At 47.5% G+C, this 17,997-nt stretch overlaps 1 protein-coding gene across 1 annotated transcript in view; it reads left to right on the top strand.

Moving 5' to 3' along the window:
- Window positions 1–17,997, top strand: part of snx25 (sorting nexin 25) — a 210,257-nt gene that overhangs the window by 178,372 nt on the left and 13,888 nt on the right. Inside the window, exons 15-18 of the mRNA XM_055632018.1 lie at window positions 5,572–5,736; window positions 9,156–9,273; window positions 12,530–12,596; window positions 16,023–16,204. Coding sequence (XP_055487993.1) covers window positions 5,572–5,736; window positions 9,156–9,273; window positions 12,530–12,596; window positions 16,023–16,204 — 532 coding nt within the window. The remainder of the gene's footprint in view (window positions 1–5,571; window positions 5,737–9,155; window positions 9,274–12,529; window positions 12,597–16,022; window positions 16,205–17,997) is intronic.

Genomic DNA, 17,997 nt, shown 5'->3' with positions numbered 1-17,997 from the left:
AGCTCCAGTCTATTTTTCTATGTTTCTGCCACTGGATGTTTTCAAGAGTGAGTTAGATACAGTTCTTAGAGCTAAAGGAATCTCGGGATATGGGGAAAAAGCAAGAACGGGGTACTGATTTTAGATGAGCAGCCATGATCATATTGAACGGCTGTGCTGGCTCGATAGGGCCTGCACCTATTTTTCTATGTTTCTATGTTTCAGCCACAACGTTAGTTTGATAGTCAGTGGTAAATCGAAACTGGGTGATCCATCTAAGATAGACTCAAAATGCTGGAGTAAGTCAGCGGGGCATGCAGCATCTCTGGAGAGAAGGTATGGATGAGGTTTTGGACCAAGACGCTCCTTCAGAGCAGGATCTGCAGATCTTTCCTCCACTTTGATTTCTATCTCATGTGTAACAATGGTTTTTGTTATAGAAAAACTGAAAATCACATGATCATGGAAATCTCACAAAAACAGCATAGGTATAACAGAATAACAGAATTAGATGCACAGAATCTCTTGGCCAGAGTCGGTGAATCGACGAGGACAAAGTTTTAATATGAAGGGGAAAAGATTTGATAGGAATGTAAAGAGTCAAGAGTCAAGAGTCAATTTAATTGTCATTTGGACCCCTTGAGGTCCAAACGAAATGCCGTTTCTGCAGCCATACATTACAAACAAATAGACCCCAGACACAACATAATTTACATTTTACATAAACATCCATCACATCGCTGTGATGGAAGGCCAAAAAAAACTTATCTCTCCACTGCACTCTCCCCCCCCTCGATGTCAGAGTCAAAGTCAAAGCCCCCGGCTGGCGATGGCGATTGTCCCGCGGCCATTAAAGCCACGCCGGGTGATGCAAGGTCGCACACCGGGTCTTGCTGTTAGAGCCCCCGACGTGCGCTCGCAGAGTCCCGCGGCCATTCCAAGCCGCGTGGGGCGGTGATGTTAGGTCCCGCTCCAGGAGCTCTTCGACCCCGCAACTCGGGCGGGAGAAGTCGCCGTTGCAGGAGCCCTGAAAAGCGGTCTCCCTCCAGGGACCCGCGGGCTCCCAGTGCCGCCGTCCGCAGACCCGCAGTTGCAGCCTCCGACTCAGCAGAGGTCGCAGGCAGCAGCAGCAGCAGCAGCAGCGCTCCACCACCGCTCCACCCGCTCTGGACTCGGCCAGCTCCGCGACGGTGAGGTGAGTCGGCACCAGAGTCCCCGGTCTTCTTCTGTTGGAGGCCGCTCCTCATTGCAGCCCCAACGACAACGGAGACCCGACAAGAAAAGGTCGGGTCTCCCGTGCAGGGAGAGATATAAAAGTTACCACCTCCCTCCCATCCCACCTCCACCCCCCCACACACACACCCCCCAACAAAAAATAACAAAAGGGTAACTTTTTTCACACAAAGGGTGGTGCGTGTATGGAACAAACTGCCAGAGGAGGTAGTTGAGGCTGGGACTATCCCAACGTCAGGACCCGTACCACCCAACTGGGCAAAGCAAGACCACCACAGGAGCGCGTGCAGCTCAGAAGAAGCTCAGGCTCGAGCAACTTCAACTTCTACTGCAGCGCCCACCCAACTGTGTCCCATATGCGGGCGAGCCTTCCAGGCCCGGATCGGTCTCACCAGTCACCTCCGGACCCACAAACAAAAACAAAAACCTCCGAGTGGAGGTGTTGGGCGAAACGATCGCCAAGCCTACGCTTGGTCTCACCGATGTAGATCAGCTGACATCTAGAGCAGCAGATGCAATAGATGAGGTTGGATGAGGTGTAGGTGAACCTCTGTCGCACCTGGAACGACTGCTTGGGTCCTTGAATGGAGTCGAGGGGGGAGGTAAAGCGACAAGTGTTCGTTTTGCCGAACACCTCCGCTCGGTCCGCATTAGCCAACCTGATCTCCCTGTGGCTCAGCACTTCAACTCCCCCTCCCATTCCGAATCCGACCTCTCTGTCCTGGACCTCCTCCACGACCAGAGTGAGCACCACCGGAAATTGGAGGAGCAGCACCTCAGACTTGGGTAGTCTGCACCCTAACGGCATGAACATTGAATTCTCCAATTTCCGGTAGCCCTTGCTGTCTCCTCCCCTTCTCAGCTCTCCCTCAGCTCTCGGGCTCCTCCTCTTCTTTCTTCCTTTCTTCTTCCCACCCTACATCAGTCTGAAGAAGGGTTTCGGCCCGAAACGTTGCCTATTTCCTTCGCTCCATAGATGCTGCTGCACCCGCTGAGTTTCTCCAGCACTTTTGTCTACCTTCGATTTTCCAGCATCTGCAGTTCCTTCTTAAACAATGAATCATGGTCTTCTTCGACTACAAAGGACAAACAACATCAATACGTTTAAGAAATAGTTAGACAGGTACATGGATAGGACAGGGTTGGAGGGATATGGGCCAAACGCGGGCAGTCAAAGTCAAATTCAATTGTATTCATCACATGCAGCGAAAGGTGCAGTGAAATTAATTTGCCAGCAGCGATACACTTGAAAAGAACACACAATACACAATAGAATTTAACACAAACATCCACCACAGGTGGGACTAGTTTAACTGGGACATGTTGGTCGACATGAGGAAATTGGGCCGAAGTACGACTCTATGACTCTAAGTTGGAAATATGCAGTGAGCCAGTTGCAAGATTAAAACAGTGTTGGGTTTGGTCTGAAGAAGGGTTTCGACCCGAAACGTTACCTATTTCCTTTGCTCCATAGGTGCTGCCTCCCACCTATTGAGTTTCTCCAGCATTTTTGTCTACCTTGAGTTTATGACCTTTCATCGCATGGTTTCAAATGAGAATGGACTAGGTCAATAGTCAGAGTGTGTTATTTTTCAAGCAGTGGAAAAAGTGGATGTCTTTAATCGATTGATCTACCCTGCCAGTGAAGCATTTCCCTTGCCTTCACGAGCAGGTAATAATTAGTTTAGAGATTCGGCCCACTGAGTCCGCATCGACCAGCGACCCTTGCACATTAACACCATCCTACACACTCCCACTAGGGACAATTTGGAACACACTCGGGATAAAAGGAAACTCTAGGAGAGCTCTAGGAGAAAACCCACGCAGGTCACAGGGAGAACGTACAAACTCCGTACAGACAGCACCCGTAGTCTGGATCGAACCGGGGTTTCTGGCGCTGTGAGGCAGCAACTCTATCGCTGCGCTGTCGTTGACATTTTTTTCACAGACATGTTTTCCCCTTGCTTTTTTTTCCAAAGAAAGAGAATTCTAGGATAGTAACCTGGATGTTTGCAGTTGTATTAAAAAAAATCTAATTCATGAAACGACATTGTAGTCTGATGGTTTACTAATGCTACTGCATTAGAAGTTAACCAGGTGCATATTTTCAATCATCACTAAAGCCCTTGCAATATTTCTTTCCTATCCTTTGTAGCAATTGATTCTGTTTGCTGAATATTTAGTACATCTTGTTCCCTTTGAGGCAACATCGAGTTTCCCTCTCCCCTGACTCTCAGTCTGAAGAAGGGTCTTGACCCGAAATATCACCCATTCCTTCTCACCAGAGTTGCTGCTTGTCCCGCTGAGTTATCTTAAAGATAGCGGAGTTAGGCGATATGGGGAGAAGACAGGAACGGGGTACTGATTGGTGATGATCAGCCATGATCACATGGAATGGCGGTGCTGGCTCGAAGGGCCTAATGGCCTACTCCTGCACCTATTGTCTAATGTCTATTCCTCCAGCCTATCTTCAGTAAACCAGCGTCTGCAGTTCCTTCCTGCACATTACTTCTCGCGTTGATGATATAACAAGAATCACACCGTTATATCATGCCTTCAAATCCTGATTATTGGCGTGATCTGAATATTATTAGTCAGGCTGCACGTTCTAATCAGGATGTACATCCGAGTTAAGAAAAGGTCTGGGATCAACAAAGAGAGTCAAAGCTGTGCTTTCCGTTGATCTTGCAAGCAACGTTTTAATAAGACGTCAGTTGCTATGGAAAAATTGCCTTTAATCTCTTCCTGCTTTTAAAAGTCAGCTCAGAGCAATGACATCAAAGAACTTTGTGTAGCTGCACTCTGTGAAGATGAGTCACTGGGGTTTAGAACATTAGCATTGATTGTTCCTCCATGACTGACGAAAGTCTTTGATTTCTGGATTGACCACCCATTTTTAAATTCGCCTGCCACAGATACGACTATAGATATATATATATATATATATATATATATGAGAGAGAAAACCGGAGCACCCGGTGAAAACCCACATGGTCACAGGGAGAACGCACAATCTCCGTGCAGACAGCACCCTTAGCCAGGATCGAATGGACGGCACGGTGGCGCAGCGGTAGAATTGTCGCCTCACAGCGCCAGAGACCCAGGTTCGATCCTGACTACTGGTGCTGTCTGTACGGAGTTTGTACGTTCTCCCCGTGACCTACGTGAGTTTTCTCCGGGTGTTACGGTTTCCTCTCACACTCCAAAGACGTGCAGGTTTATAGGTTAATTAGCTTCGGCACACAAAAATACATGTAAAATTTCCCTAGTGGGTAGGATAATGGTATGTAAGGGGTAATCGCTGGTAGGCGCGGACTCGGTGGGCCAAAGGGCCTGTTTCCGCGCTGTATCTCTAAACTAAAAACCAACCCAAGGCTAAACAATTGCTTGGACACAAAATGCTGGAGTAACTCGGCGAGTCAGGCAGCATCTCTGGAGAGAAGGAATGGGTGCGTTTCAAGTCGAGACCCTTCTTCAGACTGAGGGTCAGGGGAGTGGGAGACATAGACATATGGAAGGGTAAGGTGTGAAAACGCAGATCAAAGGGGACGTAGATCATGGAAATGTAGAACGGTTCATTGTTAGCTGAGGGGAAGGTGACAATAATAATATAATAATAATAATCTTATTTATATAGCACATTTTTAGTCAACTTGCATTGACCCCAAAGTGCTTCACATAATTACATTATGACAACAAAGCAGACAATCAGTAAAATTTAATCAGGAGGACGGTGGAACTAGTCGGAGAACTAGGGTGGGGGAGGGATGGAGAGAGAGGGTAAGCAAGGGTTACTTGAAATTAGAGAAGTCAATATTCATACTTCTGGGGGTGTAAGCTGCCCAAGCAAAATATGAGGTGCTGTTCCTCCAATTTGCACTGGACCTCACTCTGGCCATGGAGGAGGCCCAGGACAGAAAGGTCAGATTGGGAATGGGAGGGGGAGTTAAAGTGCTGAGCAACCGGTAGATCTGGTAGGTTTAGGCGGACAGAGCGGAGGTGTTCAGCGAAACGATCGCTTGGTCTCGCCGATAGACTGTATAGGAGCTGTTCCAGGTGTGGTCTGGACCCGAAAGATCACCTATTCCTTCCATCCAGAGATGCTGCCAGCATTTTGTGTCTCTCCCGCTGATTTTTTTGTGTCTATCTCAGGTTTGTAGGTTAATTCGCTTCGGTACAAATAAAATTGTAAGTTGTCCCTAGTGTGTAGGATAGTGCTAGCATACGAGGGGGGTCGCTGGTCGGCACGGATTTGTTGGGCCGAAGGGCCCGTTTCCACACTGTATCTCTAAACTAACAACCAACCTAAGACTAAACAATTGCGTTTGGGTATTTGTGACATGCCCTTCCTCCTCACAGAAACTCCTGACAGATGAGAAGCTCTGCCAGAGCGAGGCCCTCTACGGCTTTCTCAGCCCTTCCCCAGAATACCTGAAAGTTGTTGATGTCCAGGGCAAGAAGTCAATCTTCTCTTTGTCGTCCTTTCTTGAGAGGCTTCCTGGAGATTTCTTCTCTCATCAAGAGGTACGTATGAGGTCATGTCATAAGTGATAGGAGCAGAATTAGGCCATTCGACCCATCAAGTCTACTCCGCCATTCAATCATGGCTGATCTATCTCTCCCTCCTAATCCTATTCTCCTGCCTTCTCCCCCTAGCCCCTGACACCCGTACTAATCAAGAATCTATCTACCTCTGCCTTCAAAATATCCACTGTCTTAGCCTCCACTGCCTTCTGTGGCAAAAAAAATCCACAGATTCATCACCCTCTGATTAAGGAAATTTCTCGCAATCTCCTTCATAAAAGAACTTCCTTTAATTCTGAGGCTGTGACCTCTATTCCTAGACTCTCCCACTAGTGGAAACATCCTCTCCACATCCACTCTATCCAGGCCTTTCACTATTCTGTATGTTTCAATGAGGTCCCCCCCTCATTCTTCTAAACTCCAGCGAGTACAGACCCAGTGCCGACAAACCCTCCTCATAGGCTAACCTACTCATTCCTGGGATCATTCTTGTAAACCTCCTCTGGACCCTCTCCAGAGCCAGCACATCCTTCCACAGATACTGTGCCCAAAATTGCTCACAATGCTCCAAATGCGGCCTGACCAGCGCCTTATAGAGCCTCAGCGTTACATCCCTGTTGTTGTATACAAGCCCTATTGAAATAAATACTAGCATTGAGTTTGCTTTCTTTACTACCAATTCGACTTGCAGATTAACATTTTGACTTGAATATCAATGAGGCTTTGCATAACTACACCTTGTGGTTTAATTTATTTAATTTTATTTTAAAGGAACAGAGTTTGCAATAGCTGGTCAAACCTAATAACTGATGAAGAACCATTGCTTATATCTACTTGAAAATTTCAGAATAGGGTTGATAATTGTTTTGTTAAGTCTCCTCAGAAACCCCGTCTAATACCACCTTCTTAAAATCAGTTCAATTCAGTTTAGTTTATTGTCACGTGTACCGAGGTACAGTGAAAAGCTTTTGTTGCGTGCTAACTAGTCAGCGGAAAGACAATACACAATTACAATCCAGCCGTCCACAGTATATAGATACATGATAAGGGAATAACGTTTAGTGCAAGGTAAAGCCAGCTAATGTATAGAAGTGTGTAATTCTCTGCCACATAGGCACTAGAGGCCAATTCACTGTATGTATTCAAGAGAGAGTTAGATTTGGCACTTGGAGCTAACAGAATCAAGGGATTTAGGGAGAGAGCAGGAACGGGGTACTGATTGTGGATGATCAGCCATGACCACATTGAATGGCGGTGCTGGCTCGAAGGGCCGAATGGCCTACTCCTGCACTTATTTTCTATGTTTCTATGTATGACTGCCTTCATTCTTTCTGCTACTATTCACCACTACACCCACCGGAAGTGTAAACCTATAGTCCAAACTCTGAGTTTCTCTCGCCAGTCCCTTAGCGTTTCACTCACACTAAACCCTCCATTTTAACTATGGTTTGGGAACGGCTCCATCCAAGACCAAGATGACCTGTGCATGTTCTCCAGAGATGATGCTTGACAGGCTGAGTTGCCCCAGCACTTTGTGCCCAGTCATGACTTTGTGTCCAGCATTCTCGCCTCTGAAGCAGAAGTTTATGGTTCAAGTCACACTACAGACACTTAAGGGCCTGTCCCACTTACACAACTTTTCCAGCGACTGCCAGCACCCATCATAGGTCATTCCGTGTCGCTGAAAATGTTCAACATGTCGAAAATCCAGCGGCGACCAGAATGATGCTGCGACTCTTTGGGCGACTGAGGAGACAACTCACGACCAACCCTGGTGACATGTCGCAGGGTGAAGCCTGTACGGTCGTGAGTAGTCGTCCAAAGAGTCGTACCTTGTTCTGGTCAACGCTGGATTCTCAACATGTTGAACATTTCTGGTGACCTGCAACGACCTATGACGGGTGCTGGCAGTCGCCGAAAAAGTCGTGTAAGTGGGACAGACCCTTAACCCCATTACGCTCAACTGCGGGACCAACTGCAATCCTCATGCATCGTAATCATGCATTTATAACAAGAGGAATCGAATATCGGAGCAAAGAGGTCCTTCTGCAGTTGTACAGAGCCCTAGTGAGACCACACCCGGAGTATTGCATGCAGTTTTGGTCCCCTAATTTGAGGAAGGACATTCTTGCTATTGCGGGAGTGCAGCGTAGGTTTACAAGGTTAATTCCTGGGATGGCGATACTGTCATATGGTGAGAGAATGGAGCAGCTTAGCTTGTACACTCTGGAGTTTAGAAGGATGAGAGAGCATCTCATTGAGACATATAAGTTTGTTAAGGGCTTAGACATGCTAGAGGCAGGAAAAATGTTCCCGATGTTGGGGGAGTCCAGACCCAGGGGCCACAGTTTAAGAATAAGGGGTAAGCCATTTAGAACGTAGACGAGGAAACGCTTTTTCTCACAGACAGTTGTGAGTCGGTGGAATTCTCTGCCTCAGAGGGCGGTGGAGGCAGGTTCTCTGGATACTTTCAAGAGAGAGCGAGATAAGGCTCTTATAATTAGTGGAGTGAAGCCTGTATGGTCGTGAGTAGTCGCCTAAAGAGTCCAGACCATCATACAAATCAACCTGGGTACACAAAATTGCTGGAGAAACTCAGTGGGTGCAGCAGCATCTATGGAGCGAAGGAAATAGGCGACGTTTCGAGCCGAAACGTCGCCTATTTCCTTCGCTCCATAGATTCTGCTGCACCCACTGAGTTTCTCCAGCAATTTTGTGTACCTTCGATCTTTCAGCATCTGCAGTTCCTTCTTGAACACATACAAATCAACCTCCCTTCCATTGACTCCATCTACACCTCACGCTGCCTCGGCAAGGTCAGCAGCATAATCAAGGACCATTCTCACCCTGGCCACTCCCTCTTCTCCCCTCTCCCATCAGGCAAAAGGTACAGAAATGTGAAAATGCACACCTCCAGATTCAGGGACAGTTTCTTCCCAGCTCGTTATCAGGCAACTGAATCATCCTACCACAGCCAGAGAGCAGTGCTGAACTCTATCTCCCTCATTTGTGACCCTCGGACTATCCTCGACCGGACTTTGCTGATGTTTCCTGGCACTAACCGTTATTCCCCTATCATCTACACTGTACATGGTGAATGGCTCGATTGTAATCATGCATTGTCTTTCCGTTGCCTGTTTTTTCGTTAAAGATTTTTCCATTAAAGATAGCGGAGTCAGGGGATATGGGGAGAAGGCAGGAGCGGGGTACTGATTGGGGATGATCAGCCATGATCACATTGAGTCATGGCTGACTCGAATGTCTATTGCCTATGGACTGGTTAGCAAGCAACAAAAGCGTTTTGCTGTACCTTCTGTCCTCGCACTTAGTCTCTCGAGCTGTCTCCTTGGCATCTCATCCCTGTAACCTCACACGGCCTATGTGTTTTTGTTGTGATTTTTTCCTGTTGCTGTACTCAGGAGGAAACTGAGGAGGACAGTGATCTGTCGGACTACGGAGATGAGGTTGACTGCAAAAAAGACTCGCTTGCCGAACCTTGTTTTATGCTCATTGCGGAGATCTTTGAGCTCAGGGGAAGTAAGTCAACTCACTATGTTTCCTTTATGCCCGTGTTTGTAATGTGGTGGAAGGAATTGCAGATGCTGGTTTAAAATCGAAGATAGACTCAGACTGCCGGAGTAACTCAGCGTGGCAGGCAGCATCTCTGGTGAGAAGGAATGGGTGACGTTTCGTGTCGAGACCTTTCTTCAGAGATGCTGCCTGTCCCGCTGAGTTACTCCAGCAGTTGGTGTCTACCTCTGTGTAATGTGGTGCTCAGAACGGCACGGTGGCGCAGCGGTGGAGTTGCTACCTTGCAGCTCCAGAGGTTCGATCCTGACTACGGGCGCTGTCTGAACTGAGTTTGCACGTTCTCCCCGTGACCTGCGTGGGTTTTCTCCGGGTGCTCCGGTTTCCTCCCACACTCCAAACGGGTACAGATTTGCAGGGTGATTGGCTTCAGTAAAAAATTGTATATTGTAAATTGCCCCTAGTGTGTGTAGGATAGAGTTAGTGTGCGGGGATCACTGGTCGGCCTGGACTCGGTGGGCCGAAGGGCCTGTTTCTGTGCTGTATCTTAACTAAAGTAAGCCAGAATGTGGTGGATGGTGTTGGAATGAAAGATCTAACTTAGTTTAGAGATACAGACACTAGGGACTATTTGCAATTTTTACCGAAGACAATTAACCTACAAACCTGTGCACCTTTGGAATGTGGGAGGAAACCGGAGCACCCGGAGAAAACCCCCACACTCACAAGGAGAAATTACAAACTCTGTTAAAAACAGCACCTGCGGACAGAATTGAACATGGGTCTCTGACGCTGTAAGGCAGCAACTCTACCACTGCGGTTAATCTATGTTATCCCACTTTGTCATCCACTCCCTATACAATAGACAATAGGTGCAGGAGTAAGCCATTCAGCCCTTTGAGCCAGCACCTCCATTCAATGTGATCATGGCTGCTCATCTCCAATCAGTACCCTGTTCCTGCCTTCTCCCCATATCCCCTGACTCCGTCAAAGGGAGAAAGTGAAAACTCCGTACATGTGCCCGTGGAGAAAAGGAATTAGTGACGTTTCAGGTCGAGACCCTTCTTCCAACCTGGTCTTCTTAGGTCTTCTTAGGTGGCCCGAAACATCACCTATTCCTTTTCTCCACAGATGCTGCCTGACCCGCTGAGTTACTCCTGCTTTTGTGTCTGTTTTTTTTCCCTTGAAACGCATATCACAAGGAGAACGTGCAAACTCCGTACAGACAGCACCTGTAGTCGGGATCGAACCCGGGTCCCTGGCGCTGTGAGGCAGCAACTCTACCGCTGCCTCTAGATTCTTTCAGCTTGATCTATCAACATAGAACATTGTTTACTTGGGAATTGCATCATCATTTTGAAGTTCTCGTTCATTTTATTGATTTTTCTCGGCTGAGAGTGTTATTACAATAAATTGAGTGTGTAGAATTATTGCAAACATTGGAATCAATTTACCACACAATAAACTACCACTTTTTTCTCCTGTGGTGACCTGTTTTCTTTGAACTAAGAATTATTGATATAATATTGAAGTAAAAAATAAGTTACATTCTTGATACATCGAGGTCAATGTGATTTTCTTTGAAGAGTAACCACATAGACACCCCCACGTTTAAAACATCAAAATATAGAAGGGGTTTTAAACTGTTATGTTTTAAAAACAGATATGTCAACGTGATTTGGGTATTTTTAAAAGAAAAGACACAATAGACAATAGGTGCAGGAGTTCGACCCTTCGAGCCAGCACCGCCATTCAATATGATCATGGCTGATCATCTACAATCAGTACCCTGTTCCTGCATTCTCCCCATATCCCCTGACTCCGCTATCTTTAAGAGCTCTCTCAAACTCTCTCTTAAAAACACCCAGAGAACCGGCCTCCACCGCCCTTCTGAGGCAGAGAATTCCACAGACTCATAACCCTCTGTGTGAAAAAGTTTTTCCTCATCTCCGTTCTAAATGGCTTACCCCTTATTCTTAAACTGTGGCCTCTGGTTCTGGACTCCCCCAACATTGGGAACATGTTTCCTGCCTCTAAGCGTGTCCAAACCCTTATTAACCTTACATGTTTCAATAAGATTCCCTCTCATCCTTTTAAGCATCCTTCTGAGTTACTGCAGCAAAGTGCTGGAGTCACTCAGCGGGTCAGGCAGCATCCCTGGGGAACATGGGTGGGGCGGTCACGGTGGCGCAGCGTTAGCGCCAAGACCCAGGTTCGATCCTGACTACAGGTGCTGTCTGTGTGGATTTTGTACGTTCTCCCCGTGACCTGCGTGGGTTTTCTCCGGGTGCCCCAGTTTCCTCCCACACTCCAAAGACGTACAGGTTTGTAGATTAATTGGCTTCGGTAAAATAAGTAATTTGTCCCTAGTGTGGGATAGTGCTGATGTACAAGAGATGCCTGATCTGCTGAGTTAATCCAGCACTTTGTCTTTTTTTTTTTAACCAGCATCTGCAGTTCCTTATGTCTGTTTTTCCTGTTGTTGGATTGGCTTTATTCCAGTTTTATACAGGAGGTGTTTCATTTGGAGGTATTCTAGGAGAGAGCTCATCAGTTGCAATATTTTAACCTGGTCAAACTTTGCTCCAATTTATATGGAGAAGAAAGCAAAAATGAGCATAGAAGTTGGGAAGTCATGTTGCATTTATATAAGACATTGGTGAGGCCACAGTTAGAGTATTGTGTTCAGTTCTAGACACCATGTTTTAGGAAACATGTTGTTAAGCTGGAAAGGGTGTAGAGAAGATTTACAAGGATGTTGCCAGGATTAGAGGGTGTGAGCTATAGGGAGAGGTTGAGCAGGCTGGGACTTTATTTATTGGAGCGCAGAAGGATGACGGGTGATCTTATAGAGGTGTACAAAATCATGAGAGGAATAGATCGGGTACAGTCTCTTGCCTTGAGTAGGGGAATCTAAAACCTCAATTCATAAGTTTAAGATGAGGGGGTAAAGATTTAATAGGAACCTGAGGGGTAACTTTTTCACACAAAGGGTGGTGGGTGTATGCAACGAGTGGCCGGAGGAGGTAGTTGAGGCTGGGACTGTCGCAACGTTTAAGAGACAGTTAGACAGGTACGTGGATAGGACAGGTTTGGAGGGATATGGACCAAACGCAGGCAGGTGGGACTAGTGTAGACGGGGCATGTTGGTCATTGTGGGCAAGTTGGGTCGAAAGGCCTGTTTCACATTGAAATGTATGACTCTAAAATATAATGTGATTTTAGTCTTTCAGTAAGCTTCATCTTATTCCCCTCTACTTCACAGTGTTCAAATGGGTCAGGAAGACACTTATTGCTCTGGTACAAGTTACTTTTGGAAGGACAATCAATAAGTAAGTACCATTCCTACCCCCCCCCCCCCCCCCCCCCCTCCCCCCTCTGCCCTCCCCCCCCCCCCCCCCCCCCCCCCCCCCCATTGTTCTTCTGCAGTTTTGTGATGTACAACTCTTGTATCCATGAACAGCTATTTGTGAATCGAAATTTTGCACAAAGTAACAAAACTGAAAATGTGCCAAAGGCTCAGCAGGGAAGGCAGAACTGATGAAGGGTCCCAAACCAGAGACGTTAACTGTTTAGAAGATAAAGTGCGGTGGGAAACCCGGGTCCGGCAACGTCTTTAGACTTTACTTTAGAGATACAGCATGGAAACAGGCCCTTCGGCCCACCGACCAGCAATTACCCCGTACACTGGGGGCAATTGCCAATTTTGTGTTCACTGAAGCCAATTGACCTAGCTGACGCACTAGTGTTATCCTACACACTAGAAACTATTTATAACCTACTAATGTGCGCATGTTCATTGGGAGTACGTACAAAGTCCGTACAGACAGCACCCGTTGTCAGGATTGAACCCGGGTGTCTGGGGCCGTAAGGCGGCAACTCTACCTCTGCGCCACCGTGCCGGCGTTAAATGTTGTCAGTGTCGTCGTGTGTTCCCTGTGGCCGTGTGGGTTTACACCGGATGCCCCGGTTTCCTTCCACATCCCAAAGACGTGCGTGTTTGTAGATTAAGTAGGGAAGCGATTTGGTGGGAACCCGAGGGGCAACTTGGTAGATGGGACGTGATGTCGGAGGAGGTAGCTGAAGCAGGTACAGTAACAACATTGAACCGCGGCACGGTGGCGCAGCGGTAGAGTCGCTGCCTCACAGCGCCCCAGAAACCCGCGTTCAATCCTGACTACCGGTGCTGTCGGTACGGAGTTTGTACGTTCTCCCCGTGACCTGCGAGGGTTTTCTCCGAGATCTTCGGTTGCCTCCCACAGTCCAATGATGTACGGGTTTGCAGGTTAATTGGCTTGGTGTAAATGTAACTTGTTCCTAGTGTGTGTGGGCCAGAGTTAAGGGCCTGTCCCACTTGGCGATTTTTTTTCAGCGACTGCCGGCATCATTGACTGATGTATCAGGTCACCGAAAAACTTGCGGCATGTCGTGGCGTGACGACGTATTAACGTGTTTCATCACGTGTCGCAACATTTTTTTTGTCGCCGCTGGATTTTGAAATGTTCAAAATCTTTTGGCGACACTGATATGACGCCAGCAGCCGCCGAAACTAATCGGTAAGTGGGACGGGCCCTTTCGTGTGCGGGGAACGCTGGTGCGTGTAGACTCTGTGAGCCGAAGGGCCTGTTCCCACCCTGTATCTCCAAACTAAACTATCCGCTGAGCCTCTGTGCCGACCCAAACACAACTTGGCGAATGTCGAGTGCAGCAAAATTGATCTTCCTATTTCTCTGTCAGCGCTCAGAGTAAATCAACGTAAGTGGATGGAAATTGCTGGAAATTGTTTAAGAACTGAACCTTTCAAATGTGGAAAGATTCAATTATACTGGCCATAAAATGCAGTTGCCGTGCTTTAATCAACTCTTTGGCAGGGTTCATTGTCAAATTGTTTCATGAAGACTGCACTGAATAATGGAATATGAAGGTCACGTAACGTTAGTGTAATGTCAGTTGTCAGTACCTCATTCCATTCACTACGTCTAATCAGTTTTGTATGCAGCATTAACATCTCCGGGGACTTGTAAACTACATATTCAGATCCAGAATCTTTCAAATTTTAATTATTTTCATCAGAAGAACAAGCACTGAGCAAGCACGGAAGGCAAGATGATGTGAACTATAGGTGTTTATCTTCTGTTTAAATTAGTGGTGATAACAAGAAATGGCAGCTCAAGAATATTATTCAGAACCACCCTCAACATAATCCTCTGTTTGGGGATTTGAATATCAAACCCGGGATGTTGGAATGGTTATCACATTGCTTTCTCATATAGTCATCGAGTCATACTACGCGGAAACAGGCCATCGGCCCAACTTGCGCCAACTCACCATTTACACTGCCTGGGGTTAGATCTTAGGGCTAACGGAATCAAGGGATGTGGGGAGAAAGCAGGAACAGGGCACCGATTGTGGATGATCAGCCATGGTCATATTGAATGGCGGTACTGGCTCGAAGGGCCGAATGGCCTACTCCTGCACCTATTTCCTATGTTTCTATGTCTATGTTTCTATGCCTGCGTTTGGCCCTTATCCTTCTAACCCTATTCAGTCCATATACCTGTCTAAACGTTTCATAAACGTTGCATGTATATATGCACTGTAAATGGATCGATTGTAATCATGTATTGTCTTTCAGCTGACTGGATAGCAAGCAACAAAAAGCTTTTCACTGTACCTCGGTACACGTGACAATAAACTAAACTGAACAATAGCCCCTGCCTCAACTACCTCTTCTGACAGCTCGTTCCATACACCCACCACCCTTTGTGTGAAAAGGTTACCCCTCAGATTCCTATTAAATCTTTCCCCCTTCTCCTTAAACCTATGTCCTCTGGATCTCGATTCACATGCTCTGGGGCAAGAGATTCTGTGCTTCTACCCGATCTATTCCTCTCATGATTTTTTACACCTCTATAAGATCACCCCTCATTCTCCTGTGCTCCAAGGAATAGAGTACCAGCCTGCTCAACCTCTCCCCATAGCTGAGGCCCTCGAGTTCCTGGCAACATCCTCGTAAATCCTCCCCTGCACCCTTTCCAGCTTGACAACTGAAATGTTTCTTAAATGTGAAGGTCCCTGCTTAAACCTTGTGATAGTACCTGCAACGTCCATTCTCTGTACCTACATGGAGTATCTACATTCTCCGTGCCATTGAATGGTCGTAGATGTGACCAGACTGAAACTTATCAACTTTGGGGATATGAGCGTTATTGATGAAGCCATCATTTTATGCTCACTCCTCATGAGAAGTGGTGGTGAGCTGACTGGTGCTGTCTTTCTGGTCAAGCTGCTCCATTGATGCTTTTGGGGAGGAGTGCAACTATTGGCGTGCAGCAACGATGGTGGAACAGTGATATATTCCCAGCTCGGGATGGTGTTCCTTCTAGAGGAGAAGCCCCATTCTCCTGCCTTCTCCCCGTAATCCCTGGCACATCCGAACTAATCAAGACTCTATCAATCTCTGCCTTAAAGTCGTCAGGGGTTATGTGGAGAAGGCAGGAGAATGGGGCTAAGAGGGAGAGATGGATCGGCCATGATTGAATGGCGGAGTCGACTTGATGGGCCGAATGGCCTCACTCTGCTCCTAGAACTTATGAACGTGAAAATAATATCCATTGACTTGGCCTCCATGTCCGTCTGCGTTAATGAATTCCATGGATTCACCATCTTCTGTTCCAGTTGTGTTCTTAAAATTAACCTGTTTTTAGACGCAGTTAATTGTTTGACCATCACAGGTTTACTGGTGTCTTTTATTTCAGGCAAATTCGCGACACTATCAACTGGATGGTGAGTGAGCAGATGCTGGTTTGCTACATCAACGTCTTTCGAGATGCCTTCTGGCCAAATGGTAAATTAGCGCCCAGTACAGCTCCACGGACTGAGCAGCAACGGTTGGAGACGAAGCACAAAGCCCAGCAGAAACTACTCGATAACATTCCAGGCACGGCACGGACTAGCTCGCGTTAACATTAGACTTTACTTCAGTCCTTTGGAGACACAGCTCTAAAGGAAACAGGCCCTTCGGCCCGCCGAGTCCACAACGACCAGCAATCACCCCTTACACTAAGTGCAGCACGGTGGTGCAGCGGTAGAGTTGCTGCCTCACAGTGCCAGAGACCCGGGTTCCATCCTGACGAGGGGTGCGGTCTGTACGGTGTTTTGTACCTTTTCCCCCGTGACTTGCGTGGGTTTTCTCCGGGTGCTCTGGTTTCCTCCCACATTCCAAAGACGTACAGATTTGCAAGTTAATTGGCTTCGGTAAAGTGTGTAGGATAGTGTTAGTGTACGGGGATTGCTGGTCGGTGCGGGCTCGGTGGGCCGAAGGACCTATTTCTGTGCTATATCGATAAAGCACTATCCTACACACTAGGGGCAATATCCAATTGAGTTTCAATTTAGTTTAGAAATACAGCACGGAAACAGGCCCCTTCGGCCCACCGAGTCCTCGCCGACCAGCGATCCCCGCACACTAACACTATCCTACTCACACTGGGAACAATTTACATTTATACCAAAGCCAATTAACTTACAAACCCATACGTCTTTGGGATGTGTGAGGAAACCGGAGCTCCCGGCCAAAACCCACGCAAGTCACGGGGTGAACGTACAAACTCCATACACACAGCGCCCGTAGTCAGGATGGAACCCGGTTCTCTGGCGCTGTGAGGCAGCAACTCTACCGCTGTGCCACCGTGCCTCCATAAGAAATGTGCAAGCGGCTGATTTTAACCAGAACTACAAAACTATCCATAATAACCGGGTTTCTGATTAAATGTTCCAAGTGTAATATTCGTCCAGATAATCAAGAACGAGCAACAACAGAGCAGAGTGGGGCAAAGGAGTGTCACGTCCTGTGTGAGACTGCTAAGTCACTGTGATTGGCAGTCGTGACTCAAATAACAAACGCTGGACAAACTCGGTGCGTCAGGCAGCATGTGTGGAAGGATTCGACTGACTTAGATAGAGTGGATGTGGAGAAGATGTTTACACTTGTGGGAGGGTCTAGGACCAGAGCCTCAGAATAAAAGGACTTTCCTTTAGAAAGATGAGAAGTAATTTCTTTAGTCAGAGATTGGTTTAATTTAGAGATACACTGAGAGTGTTGGTGTGTGGGGATCGCTGGTCGGTGCGGATTCGGCGGGCCAAGGGGCCTGTTTCCGCGCGTGTGCAGACAGGATGTCGATGGACTAGAGAAGCCGAAGCCAAGATGCTGAATGTACATCACGCCGAAAAGCCAAGATACCAAACGGACACGACGCCGAACAGACACGACACCGAACGGGCATGACGCAGAACGGGCATGACGCAGAACGGACATGACGCAGAACGGACATGACGCAGAACGGGCAAGACAGAACGGACACGACGCAGAACGGACATGACGCAGAACGGACATGACGCAGAACGGACACGACGCAGAACGGACATGACACCGAACGGACATGACGCAGAACGGACACGACGCAGAACGGACACGACGCAGAACGCAGAACGGACATGACGCAGAACGGACATGACGCAGAACGGACATGACGCAGAACGGACATGACGCAGAACGGACATGACGCAGAACGGACACGACACCGAACGGACATGACGCAGAACGGACCTGACATCGAACGGACAAGACGCCGAACGGACACGACGTCTCTGGGGACGGGATTGGTCCGATACCTTGTCAGTCATCGACAAAGGTCAGCGATTGGTCCAGACCTCCGTGTCCATCACACCACT

Source organism: Leucoraja erinacea, chromosome 3, assembly GCF_028641065.1.
Source record: "Leucoraja erinacea ecotype New England chromosome 3, Leri_hhj_1, whole genome shotgun sequence".
In the NCBI taxonomy this organism is placed as follows: domain Eukaryota; kingdom Metazoa; phylum Chordata; class Chondrichthyes; order Rajiformes; family Rajidae; genus Leucoraja; species Leucoraja erinaceus.
Note: the sequence above shows the minus strand (reverse complement) of the source record. Positions and strands in the feature narration are given on the sequence as shown.